Source organism: Brienomyrus brachyistius, chromosome 13 (genome assembly GCF_023856365.1).
Source record: "Brienomyrus brachyistius isolate T26 chromosome 13, BBRACH_0.4, whole genome shotgun sequence".
NCBI lineage: Eukaryota > Metazoa > Chordata > Actinopteri > Osteoglossiformes > Mormyridae > Brienomyrus > Brienomyrus brachyistius.
Window position 1 is genome coordinate 15,779,188 of NC_064545.1, and position 11,079 is coordinate 15,790,266.

Here is an 11,079-nt window from a genome sequence, read left to right on the forward strand (position 1 = left end):
TTTAAAATCACGTAATTTCATACGGTATAGTAGGTTTTTAAATGCTTTATTTAGTACTTAAGGTTAAATAATTATCCCGATGATCTTTTCTAGATTACGTTTGATATACGGATTTAGTAATAATAAGGATGATATAATGGGCAACGCTGTGTCGAATTCTGATGGATATTTTGTTTAAAATTAATGGAAATTCAATCAAAACATTGGACCTGTTTGTGCATATAACGGACAGGCTGACGATCCCTTATAATGCGGTATGGTTTCGTAAGCAAGCAGCCTAAATATACATTTGGTACTAGTCAGTGGAGGAAAATGTTTGTATATGAAGACGACAGTGTTCAGAAAGAACGTTTAATTTGCTTTTGAACGCTAAAAATATTTACAGTGGGTAGTGTTGACATTACAATTTTTATGCATTTTGATTTTTTTGTGGGTGGTTCGAATTTCAGTTCTGCGTAGTATGTGTGAAACTTGCTTTTTTTCCCGTGTCCCGTGGGTTTCCTCCTACGGTCCAAAGACAATTAGATTATTTTGCATCTCTGAATTGCCCATAATGTGTGATTGCCCTGCAATTGACTGGTACCGCATCTGGCCCGCACCCTGGCCCTCTGCCCCCCCCCCCCCCCCTTAAGAAAATGCACGTGTTACATATAGGCAGATTTTACACTAAAACTACAATATTTTCTGATATGATATACGTAACTTCTATAATATGGTCTATTGAAAGCCCAGAACGTATGTTATCAAAAATGCATTTTAATGGCTTGAGGCCGTTAGTTAAAAGCACAATCAAATTCATAAACCAACACAAAGTCTCATGTATGAATGACAAATCTGTATATAACAATTTTAATAACTTGGACAGTGTCCTTTCACAAATTGTATTTATTGTGTTTATCTTCGATTGTACATGTACAGACAAAAAAAAAAATTAAAAAGTGAGCTTACAAAAAACATGTTCCAAGCACAGCACCATTACAGTTTCAGTTTGCTGGCTGAAATCTGCTTCTGCTTCTTCTTCTTGGACGCCTGGTCTTTCGCTCCTTTGATCTGCGTCTTCACTTGGTCTTGCAGTTGAGAGAAGAATGCCTGAGAGGATCGAAGGGCCTTGTCCTTCCCGTCGTCCTGTTTGGGCAAAACACGAAGACGTAAAGCAGCTGACACGAAGCGGCAGGGCGAATGACCGCATTTCACTGCTGGATAACAGTGGGGCACAGATGTGGAAAGTGATCAATAAACTTATCACCTAATGGCAATGTGCATCTCTGCCGGACTGCTGAACGTTACTCTTCAATCCTTTCATACACATGCTTCAAATGAAGTCGGATATTCAATACAACACAAGAGATGGCGAGGTAAACAATGGTTTAAACTACAAGTGTTCTGCTCCACAATGCTTGTTTTTTGTTAGTTTAGTGCAACTTTCTAATAGTGTTACTACTTATGAATTTTTCAGAATTGTGCCGTCACTTAAATGCTGTATAGGACAGCTTTCACCATGATCCGTTTTCAGAGGGAAACGGGCCGCTCACCTTGACCAGAGTCGCTCCTCCTCCTTTCGCGAGCTTCTTCAGGCTCTCTGCCACCTCCGCCTTCGTCTGCTTCTTGTTCTCCCCGGATTTACTGGCTTCCCGCAGTTTTCGCTTCTTCTCCTTCTCCTGCAGCCGGATTCGCTTCATCCTCCTCTTCTTCCGCCGCTCCCGCTTCTTATCTGTGCCCGACTTCTCCGAGTCGCCAAGCAAGTTGCCGGCCTTGTTCTTCTCCTGGGAAAGGAGGAATATGAGGTAATGGAAGCAGGAGGCCCTTCTCGACACACCCGTGTCCGGAGTGCAGACTCACCTTGATCTCCTCAGGAGCCAGGAGGGTTGTGCTGCTGGCACTGACGGGAGCGACCTCTTCCATGGTGATGGACGGTAGGTTGGAGACCACCTTCACCTCAGGTACCGGCTACAACGAATGCGATGACAAGGTTGGTCTACGAAGCACTCTTGTCCGACAGACTAATGTATTACCCAACTCTCATAACAAACCTCTGTTGCTGTCTGGCCCAAAAGGTCTTCCTATTTAATCACACTGGACCAAACCTTAAGCAGCGCAGGGACTTAAAGCTACTCACAGGCTTGGGCGTGAAGTGGAAGTTGGAAAGAGCGTCCAGCTTCAGCAACAGAGTGTCCATAAGCTTCTGGATTTCCACGTGGGCTGGGTTCTCTTCCTCCTCCACCTTCTGCTAGATCATTTACACCATGTGGTGAGAATGACAATCATGGTGGGTATTGGCAGAATGAAAAAGCGAGACATGAGCAAGTTCTTCAGTGTACTAGAGTGATACCGGGATGTTACCTTTGCCTGTTTGAGGTACTCCTGCTCGTAGACCTCAGCCAGGCTCTGCTTGCTCTTCTCATGGTCCAAGGTCAGCCTCTTCTTGTACTCAAACACGTCCTCCTTAGGTTTTTCTTTGCGGACCACATCATCCCACACCTGGCCGGAAGCAGAAGTCAGAAGTAGCCACTCTGCAAGACCTCAATCGGAAACGCTCAATTCTTTGTTTCAGCCATGGTTAATAGACCAATTCGTTGTATTAGTTATTTTCCTTTCACTACTGACACTCTGGGCTCTAAGAGGGTTGAGTGGATGGGGCTAGACAAGGTGAGGATCTCAATGCACCAACCTGGTCCTTTATTCTCTGTTTGATAATGTCCTCCAGTTTTAAAGTTGTCTCCTCGGTAATTGCAGGGGCTGGAGAACAGGTGAGACAGATTACCAGACAATTCTTACCCTGTTTTTCGCCAGGGATTGTGGGTAAATAAGCCAGGAAATGCCTTCAGAGCAGCGCTGCCTGACTGCAGGCGGTGCCCTCCGGAGCAGCACTAAGGCGAGTTGGAGACGCACCGACTCTGGCAGTCTGGTCGAACTCCAAGTCCTCCTGCAGCAAGCTGTTCTCCGGTCGCAGTTGCCCAGTTGCCTCGCCGGTGAGCTGCCAAGGCTTCTCTTGCAGCGCAGCCTTCTCCAACTCTTGGATCTTCTCTGCCATCTGTGGAGAACGACCGGGTGAGATGCTTTCGCGCTTCTCGGCTCCGGAGAGGCACAGGGCCTCTCTCCATATTTCTGTGCAGTATGGTCACTGATAAGGCTGGAATTATTTTACTAAATGGTTACTACAACTTTCTAAGCAATGACAAGTAAAAACCTGTTTGTTTTCTATACACATTTGTCTTAGCTGCACTTCATCTTCCTTTTATTCAAAAACAAACAGATCATGAAAGCACCATTACAGTGTTAGTTTACGACAGAATAAACCAAAGGCTCTCTTTGTGAATACCTTTGCTTGTCGTTTCTCAAACGGTGACTTGCCCTCCTCCTCTTCTGCTTTCCGTTTCTTTCCTCCAAAGATTTCTTCCATTTCCTCCCCCTCGCTTTCATCCGGTAGATCAAAAGTCACCTTCTTCAAGGGCTCTCTGGCTTCCCGGCTCTCCTCATTTTCACTCATGTCTTCCCTACATGGAAGACAGTTTGCATTGCCAGTTAGCCTGGATATTGATTTCATATAAATATTATGACTGCAAGCTCCTGTGTCAAACAAATGTCGGTGGTAAATTAAGTATGATTACATGCAGAGCACTGGTAACCAACAAAACAACTGTTTTATTTATTAGCATAAAGATGCTTGGCTTAGCTTATGTAAAAATGCCATGTAAAAATGTCAACATTTAAGCACGGACTCTTCATAAAACTCCTCCTGATCATCATCATCTTCCTCCTCCTGCATAGTTGTTTCTCCCTCTTCATCATCTTCAAACTCCAAACCATCATCTTCTGCTGGGCTTGCCTTGGTCAACCCCTCTTCAATGGGGTCGAAGAAGTCCTTGTATTTCAGGTTTCTCGAACTTTTCTTTTGCTGAATAAACACAAGGTGTGTAACAATACATGTGAGTTGTACACATTACAATTCCCCCCCCCCAATCATTACTCCTCAAACAGAAATGGGGAAAATATTCATGTAGAGATTTGTAGTCCACAGTTAATATTCAGAACTGAAATGATTAATGGATGTGGGTAGGGGGGCTTGAAAGTTACCTTCTTCCTTTTAGCCATCACACCTTCTTCCAGGTCCAATTCATCCTCTTCACCTGATGGAATGTCCTGGAAGTAATCTATCTCACTATCACCATCATCTCCATCCATTTCTTTCTTCTCCACATCCTCCAGGAAAGCCTCCATTTCTGAAAGCTTGAAGAACCTGTCATCTACTTCAGAACCAAATCCTGTTTCCCTTCTGGTATTCCGTTTTATCTGTTGCCGCTGCTTGGCCTGTTTCTCCAATGCATCCACATCAAAGTCCAAGTCGGAATCCTCATCTGAGAACTTTTCTACAACCCTTGATGAAGACTTATTGGCTTTTGGTCTCTGTTCCTCTACTTGCTCATCATCTTCCTCCCCTTCCTCTTCCTCACTCAATTCCTCCTCTACATCACTGATGTTATCCTCGGCTACTTCATCCTCACTGTTGTCCTCGTCTTCCTCAATGATCATAATTTCCATATTACTGGTTGCCTTCTTAACAGTGAGCTCAAAATGCCTCAGAATGGGCAAATTCTGAAGCTCCAACTCTTGCCAAATCTGCTCCTCATCAAAGTTCTCGATCACCAGCTGCTCCAGGGGGCTTCCCTTGGTTTCCACAGGTTCATGTGCCTTGTGCACATCATACAGAGTCTTTGTGAGGGAAGTGAATTCCGATGCCAATCCATCCTGAACACTTGTATAAAGGATCAGAAAAATACAAAGAAATATTTCAGTTACAGTCAGGCTTGATTGAGTCACATTATCAGTACTACTTCGAGATGTATTTCAATAAAAATCTGTGCAAAATAACTCGAATAGACCTGAACATCTTCATTTGCTACACAAGTCAGGCATCGTTGAATAGTCGGCAAAGCAACAATATTCACTGAACATTTTAAAATCAAAACCTTCAGATAATCGTCAACCACACAAACACAGCATTTTCTCTTCATATTAAGCTTACCTAAGAAACATCTCGGGATGTGCAGTGTTAGTATTTAAAAGCTTTAGACATCGTTCCAGCGTGTCTTCTATACTCCGCTGATCTGCCATCGCTGCACTCACATGGAGCCGCACATGGAGTCACAGGAAAATATTTCCCCTGGAAACAAATGTCCGATAGCAATAGAAAGTCCGGTTAGAAACTAGCGTTCAAATACACATTTCCACATTATTGTAACTTAAAACTACAACAAAATATTTACTTAATTTGATTAAAACACCGCACTCCTGTTTGATCGATATGTGAAGAATATCTCAGAAGATGCGGATATTATTTTATATCGGAGAAAGATATTATGCCACGATATTGCTCTGACATAAGTACACAACAAAAATCTGTTTCTAAATCAGGAAATCAAACAACTCATAATAAAACGACTGTCGTGTTTTGGCTGGTGTTCAGGTTAAGCGGTTGCGCCATTTCGCAAATTTGTTCGGAAAACCGGTTAAATAAAGTTACTGTGTGAAAATATGGCGGCGCCCATGTTGAAGGTTGCAGGTGAGGTACGAAGCAATGTAACCATACGACTTTTGGGAAAAATGTAATTGTCTAATAAAATCATAATTGTACGATGAGGAGAATTACGGGACTTTGGTTATACAGCTGTTTGGATAAAACGTCTTATAGACTAATAACTCGAAATTTTATCGCTTCACTGTAAAGGTATTTGAATAATGTTACACGGTGTATTAAGTCTAGTGAAAGAAAATCGCGTTTTGTAAATTGCAGGTAAAATCCTTCTTGCAGCATTTGGCAAAAGCCTGATAAGTGTACTTTAAAAAGCAAAATCCGTGTTTCCCTCTGACAGTGTAATGTAAACTAGATAGTAAGTATGGATGGTTTAAAGTTTGTGTTACATTGTGAAATGAATCAGTCATAGATGAATAAAGGAATTCACGTATATTTTTCCTTCTCATAATGACGGTAACGCGCTTCCTTCCAGCCCGTGGCCTTTTGCGGGGTGTGCGCTGCCTGCGCCCGGCGCTGAGAGCCCATTCGGCCGCCGGACCCCCGTCTCCCGGTGTCCCCGGATCCTTGTGGCGGCTCGGAAGGCTCAACCATGTGGCCATCGCCGTGCCGGACCTGGATAAGGCGGCGTCCCTGTACCGCGACGTGCTGGGCGCCCAGGTGAGCGCCGTGGTCCCCCTGCCGGAGCACGGCGTATGCACGGTGTTCGTGGAGCTCGGCAACACCAAACTGGAGCTCCTGCACCCGCTGGGGGAGAAGAGTCCCATCGCAGGCTTTCTGGCGAAGAACAAGTCCGGAGGGATGCACCATATTTGTATCGAGGTATGATTTTTGTTGATAGAAGACCCTACGATTTATATTGCCTTCTGCAATGGTTCTGCTGTCGATAAAGAGTCTTAACTTAACGCTCCAAATCATTCAGGGTCAATAATGTAGGTTATGAATGTTTACGTGCAAAATATAGGCCTAAAATTTGCGATGTTTTGAAAAAGCATTAGTGTGTTTTTTTCACACTACGAACATCAGTATGACTACCACTGTGATGGTGGTTTAAGCGTATAATGTTGCTTGTGGTAGCGCAGTACTTGGCATGACACAATCTCTAGTTGTCCTGCTTATGCTAACCATAAGTGACCTTCCTCATTCAAATGATAATCAGGTGCTATTATGTGTGCATGTATGTATAGAGACTGCGGCCACTGAATTTAAGATGTGCTTTTTAATGATATGTTGGGCACAGGTGGATGACATCGATGCTGCCATAGTGGACCTTAAGGGGAAGAACATCAGAACCCTGTCAGAACAGCCTAGGATCGGCGCTCACGGCAAACCCGTTATGTTCCTCCACCCAAAGGACTGTGATGGTGTGCTGGTGGAACTGGAGCAAGCCTAGATTTTACCCAGGCCCAACACAGATATGTCAGCACATTCCTGACAGGAATACTTTGGAGTGTATCAGACAACACTTTGCTGTGGTACACAATAAATTATATTAGAAATTAATGGTTGGAATAATCTCGGGTGAAAAGGAATTATTTCTTTTGGGAAAATGTAAAAAAGTGTAAGGTATAGAATTAAAGTTGAAGGCATAGAATGTTACACAATTCAGGTAAAAAGCAAGTTATAAATTGTATTGTTCTAAATTATATCTTGTATAGCTATGTGGATTTAAGTGTATAATGTGTTAATTTTATAATGTGTATAATTTGTTAATTTTACTAACTAAGCTAGAAAGTGTGGAAACACTGGGACGGCATTTTTTTTTTTGTTCTAACTACACTGTCAGAAAAATCAGATACGCTTGATCAGTGTTGCACCCTTATAGTGAAACCTTTCGGTGATGTTACTCCTTCGGATCTCTTGAATATGTGTAGCAGCCACACCATGTAATGAGGACAGTCAGGGCCGGTTAACCCATTAAACCAGCCAGTTTTGCTTGCACCTAGCAATGTGCATTGTGGGGGAGGGGAGAGCTGCCAAAGACACTTGGTGTGGGGGGGAAAGAGCATCACAAGTGAAGTGCTGTTACTGTTGTCTTGTCAGAATCAAAATTAACATTATCCAGTAGATGTTAACAACGTGTGTCTTTAAGTTGGCGTTAATCTGTAATTTGTTGCAGTGTTTTTTGTTGGGGGTATTGGGGCGCCAGCAGTGAACCTTGCCTAGGGTGCGATGTGGGCTTCCTGCGGGCAGCGGGACCCCAGCGACGTTCTGCCCACCTTTAGCGACATCGCCCATTATTTCAGTACTTCACTACGGATGCATCAGACCAATTTCGGCAAATAATAGTTTATTTAAAAGAATTTTCTTCGGGATAAAAGTTTTCTGATTCTGACCGATGTCGATGTCATCATTTTTAATGAATGTTGGTTGATGTTGATCTGTTAACTGATATATTGTGCAACTCTTCACTAGATAATTACCTGGATATTTTATTTTTATTTAGAGATCAGTGGTCAGTGTTGACACACCACAGTGCACAACAACGAAATGTGTCCTCTGCATTTAACCCATATGTGACGTCCTGACATAGCAGGGGGCAGCTAATTCAGCGCTTGGGGAACAGTGCTTGGGGGTGGTACGTTACTCAGGGTGCTTCAGAGGTGCCTTGCTGGTCAGGGATTCGAACCTGCAATCTTTCAATTACAAGTGCGCTTCAAGTGCGCATATAATGATTAATTAAAAAGCAGGCCAATTGAGTGCATCATAGCGAGAATCGTCTTAGAACGCTTAACCTCTTAGGATCTGCTTAAAAGCTGTGATTGAGAGTATCAGTTAATTTCTGCCTCTTCCAGAAAGAATCTGCTGCTGCCTTTTCCATTTATACCTTTACAGTTAGTACCGTTACACTTGCACATAGTAGTTTTATTGCACTATTTTTTACACTTTACAAAAATTATGTCAAAACTATAAAATATCAGATATGGAAATATACACTGACCAAAAAAATATTAAAGCTAAATTAACCTGTCAGGGGGGTAGCTCTGTGAGTTGTGACTCAGAAGGTTGCCAGTTCAAATCCCAAGGTTGGCAGAGTGATGCCTCTATTGGGCCCTTGAGCAAGGCCCTTAACCCCAATTGCTCCTCTATGCCAGTTTCCTCCGGTGGCATCCTTGGCTGTTTCTCCAGTGCTCCCATATATGCTGAGCTTTCATTGGCCTCTTTTCCTTCACTCTCTGGTCAAACTCCTCATTTCTACCGCGTTTAGGTCAGGTGATGCGACACTATGACTTTGTAGGCAGCTTTGCGTGTCCGAACTTTTGACTGGTGCTGTATGTTGAGTGACTTTCCTAAGGTACTAAATAATTCATCATCACTTGTTCCTTGTCTTATTCAGCGAGGCTCCTTGGGTGTGCATTTTAGAAAATGTTGACTTTGATGTCATTCCAGGGGTCCTATTTGCTAGGAGGGGGTCCAGCCTTGGACCCGACAGCCTGCACAGGCCCCCATTTTCTATAGCTCTGTATCTAACTCATAACTGTACATAACTTGCCATCGCTTCACAGTATCCATCCCATCTGCCTTTGAACTGCTTGTCCTGAGCTGCGTCATAGGAGGTGTCTGAAGTCTATTCCATGAAGCCAAGGGCCCAAGGAATTGTGCGTCCTGTGTGGGATTCATCTCAGGGCATAGACTCGCATGCCATGGGCCATTTAGGGACAGTCATTAAATTAGATTAAAGGATATACTGTGACTAAAGTTGTACTGTTATTGTACTTCTACTATTACTAATACTATTTAATTAAGTTAAATTAGATGAGTATTCTGAAGACACCTATGTGGCCTGGGGAACATATAAACTCTCACGCAAAGCAGAAGTGGGATTCCAACGGCCAGTTCTGGATGCCTGAAATAACAGCACCCAGTCACTGAGTCAGCACACTCCACGCCTCTCCATATCACAGCATTTTTTCCTTTTATTGTTCAGCAGTGTGCTGCATACCAATTAGCAGGTGCATTCTTTGTTTGTTTGGGTAATTCACACACTGGTGAGCAGAAGCCCAATCATTCAGTTACACAAAGCGTTCCCTGCAACAGCCTTATTTTTCAATCATAAATGCAAGGGGAGGATCTAAAGGTGCAACGCACTGGCTTGTTTGTTCTCAGTGTCTCAGTGCTAACATTTCTGGGTAACCAATTTCACACTTCTCTCGAGAGATTCATCCCCTCAGATGATTATCTATTGAAAAGTATTCAATTATTTTATGAAACTGCTTATCCTGTTTGGGGCTGCAGTGGGGGTGGAGCCTATGAGCAGAGAACAACCCAGGATGGGGAGCAGGGGATATTCTCACACTGGTCGCTCACCCATGCAAACTCCACATGCGTGGAACTCCGGCGGAGACCCAGGTCCCAGAGGTCAGCACCACTGTATCAGCCTGCCGTTATTTTATTTAGGCTAATCTGAATCTACTACAACTTTTAATTCAGATTTATTTAGGGACTAAAGAAGAAATTGAGATCCAAAGGAGAAACTGGATCACGTGTTCAGCATCCAGTTTTGGCATGAATATTTCATACATATTTTAAAAAAATCCTACTGTTTCTGGGTGAAAGCTGCTACTTAATTAAATCTTCTGGCTGCAAAACCAATTGTATTAGCTATTGTCTTGCTGCTACTGTTATGCAAGCCTGCAGACTTCTGATCTTTGGGTCAGTTTGTTCACCAAGACACCACGAACTTGGGAACTTGCTGTATGGGTTTAACAACGGAAAGATTGATGAAAGGCCACCAATAATGGCAGGGCAAAGAGCTCCAAGGGCACAAAGCCAAACAGCCCAGCAACAGGGCTGTTCCTAAGTCCCCATTTCCAGTGATGTTGGTGGGATGATAAGACAAGGGACTGGCTTGGTACAGTGACTCAGGTGGAGGGAGCTGTTTTATTCTCTAAGAGCAAAAACGTATCCGTAGTGTTCAGCCCTCAATCATGTTTGCGAAGAGAAGACAAAATTTATTTCTGCAAAGTGGTTCTATGGTGTACAGGATATATATTCCGAGGGGAAATCAATATAGCTTATCACTGCTTTTATATTACGTTTTCGCCCAAAGCCCATTGTACGTGTTCTGTTGTATAATCATGAGAAGCGATTGAAGGGAATTTCTGTAAGAATGAAAAAATAAACTTGGTCTAGATTCAGTTAAAATACGTAGATAAGCACTTTGAATTGCGACTGATTTGCAGTTTCAATTCTTTTAGCGCGGGGGGTGCTTGAATGGTGTCTGCATGGTTATACTTGATAGCAGGGAATGGCTCGCTTGTTATTTGTAGCAGGATGATGAAATAGCTTCCAATGATTTATTTTATAGTCACCCTAATAATTTAAAAAGATTCGTCAAAGCAAAACTAAAGCATAATTTGATGTAGATAATGAGGTGATGCATTGACATGTATCGTGTCTCATTAAAGCGACTGTTTTCCCCTTATTGCTGAAACACTTCGAGGGTGCAGATGAGCTTGGGGTCTGTATGAGTTGTCGCCTGTGTTGCTGGGACAGCGGCCGCCGTTGCGGTGTCAGCCTGTCGCGGTCCGGGCGGGGTTCGGGGCTTT

General features: G+C 43.2%; 2 protein-coding genes across 3 annotated transcripts; one reads left to right on the top strand and one right to left on the bottom strand.

Moving 5' to 3' along the window:
- Positions 1–740: 740 nt before the first annotated feature.
- Positions 741–5,283, bottom strand: mphosph10 (M-phase phosphoprotein 10 (U3 small nucleolar ribonucleoprotein)). Of its 2 annotated transcripts, XM_048973035.1 has the most exons (12): positions 5,265–5,283; positions 5,024–5,161; positions 4,075–4,753; positions 3,720–3,895; positions 3,320–3,494; positions 2,890–3,031; positions 2,669–2,736; positions 2,341–2,478; positions 2,117–2,227; positions 1,840–1,947; positions 1,533–1,763; positions 741–1,125 (listed from the first exon to the last, which is right to left on the bottom strand). In XM_048973035.1, exons 2-12 carry the CDS (start codon positions 5,110–5,112, stop codon positions 976–978), a joined length of 2,067 nt encoding a protein of 688 aa, XP_048828992.1. In that variant the 5' UTR covers positions 5,113–5,161; positions 5,265–5,283; the 3' UTR covers positions 741–975. The 2 variants fall into 2 exon arrangements, with proteins under 2 accessions (XP_048828992.1, XP_048828993.1); XM_048973036.1 differs by lacking the exon at positions 5,265–5,283 and having other exon boundaries at positions 2,117–2,224; positions 5,024–5,244.
- Positions 5,284–5,422: 139 nt separating this feature from the next.
- mcee (methylmalonyl CoA epimerase) lies at positions 5,423–7,865 on the top strand. The gene is made up of 3 exons (XM_048973037.1): positions 5,423–5,560; positions 6,006–6,352; positions 6,771–7,865. The coding sequence occupies exons 1-3, from the start codon at positions 5,533–5,535 to the stop codon at positions 6,921–6,923; spliced, it is 528 nt and encodes a 175-aa protein (XP_048828994.1). The 5' UTR covers positions 5,423–5,532; the 3' UTR covers positions 6,924–7,865.
- Positions 7,866–11,079: the final 3,214 nt, after the last annotated feature.

Coding starts and splice junctions, on each gene's coding strand:
- mcee (XM_048973037.1), top strand. CDS start 5,533: ATGGCGGCGCCCATGTTGAAGGTTGCAG. Junction 5,561..6,005: donor GCCCATGTTGAAGGTTGCAG/GTGAGGTACGAA, acceptor GCTTCCTTCCAG/CCCGTGGCCTTTTGCGGGGT. Junction 6,353..6,770: donor TGCACCATATTTGTATCGAG/GTATGATTTTTG, acceptor TGTTGGGCACAG/GTGGATGACATCGATGCTGC.
- mphosph10 (XM_048973035.1), bottom strand. CDS start 5,112: ATGGCAGATCAGCGGAGTATAGAAGACACGCTGGAACGATGTCTAAAG. Junction 2,737..2,889: donor CGACCAGACTGCCAGAGTCG/GTGCGTCTCCAA, acceptor CCTGTTCTCCAG/CCCCTGCAATTACCGAGGAG. Junction 2,228..2,340: donor AGTACCTCAAACAGGCAAAG/GTAACATCCCGG, acceptor TAAATGATCTAG/CAGAAGGTGGAGGAGGAAGA.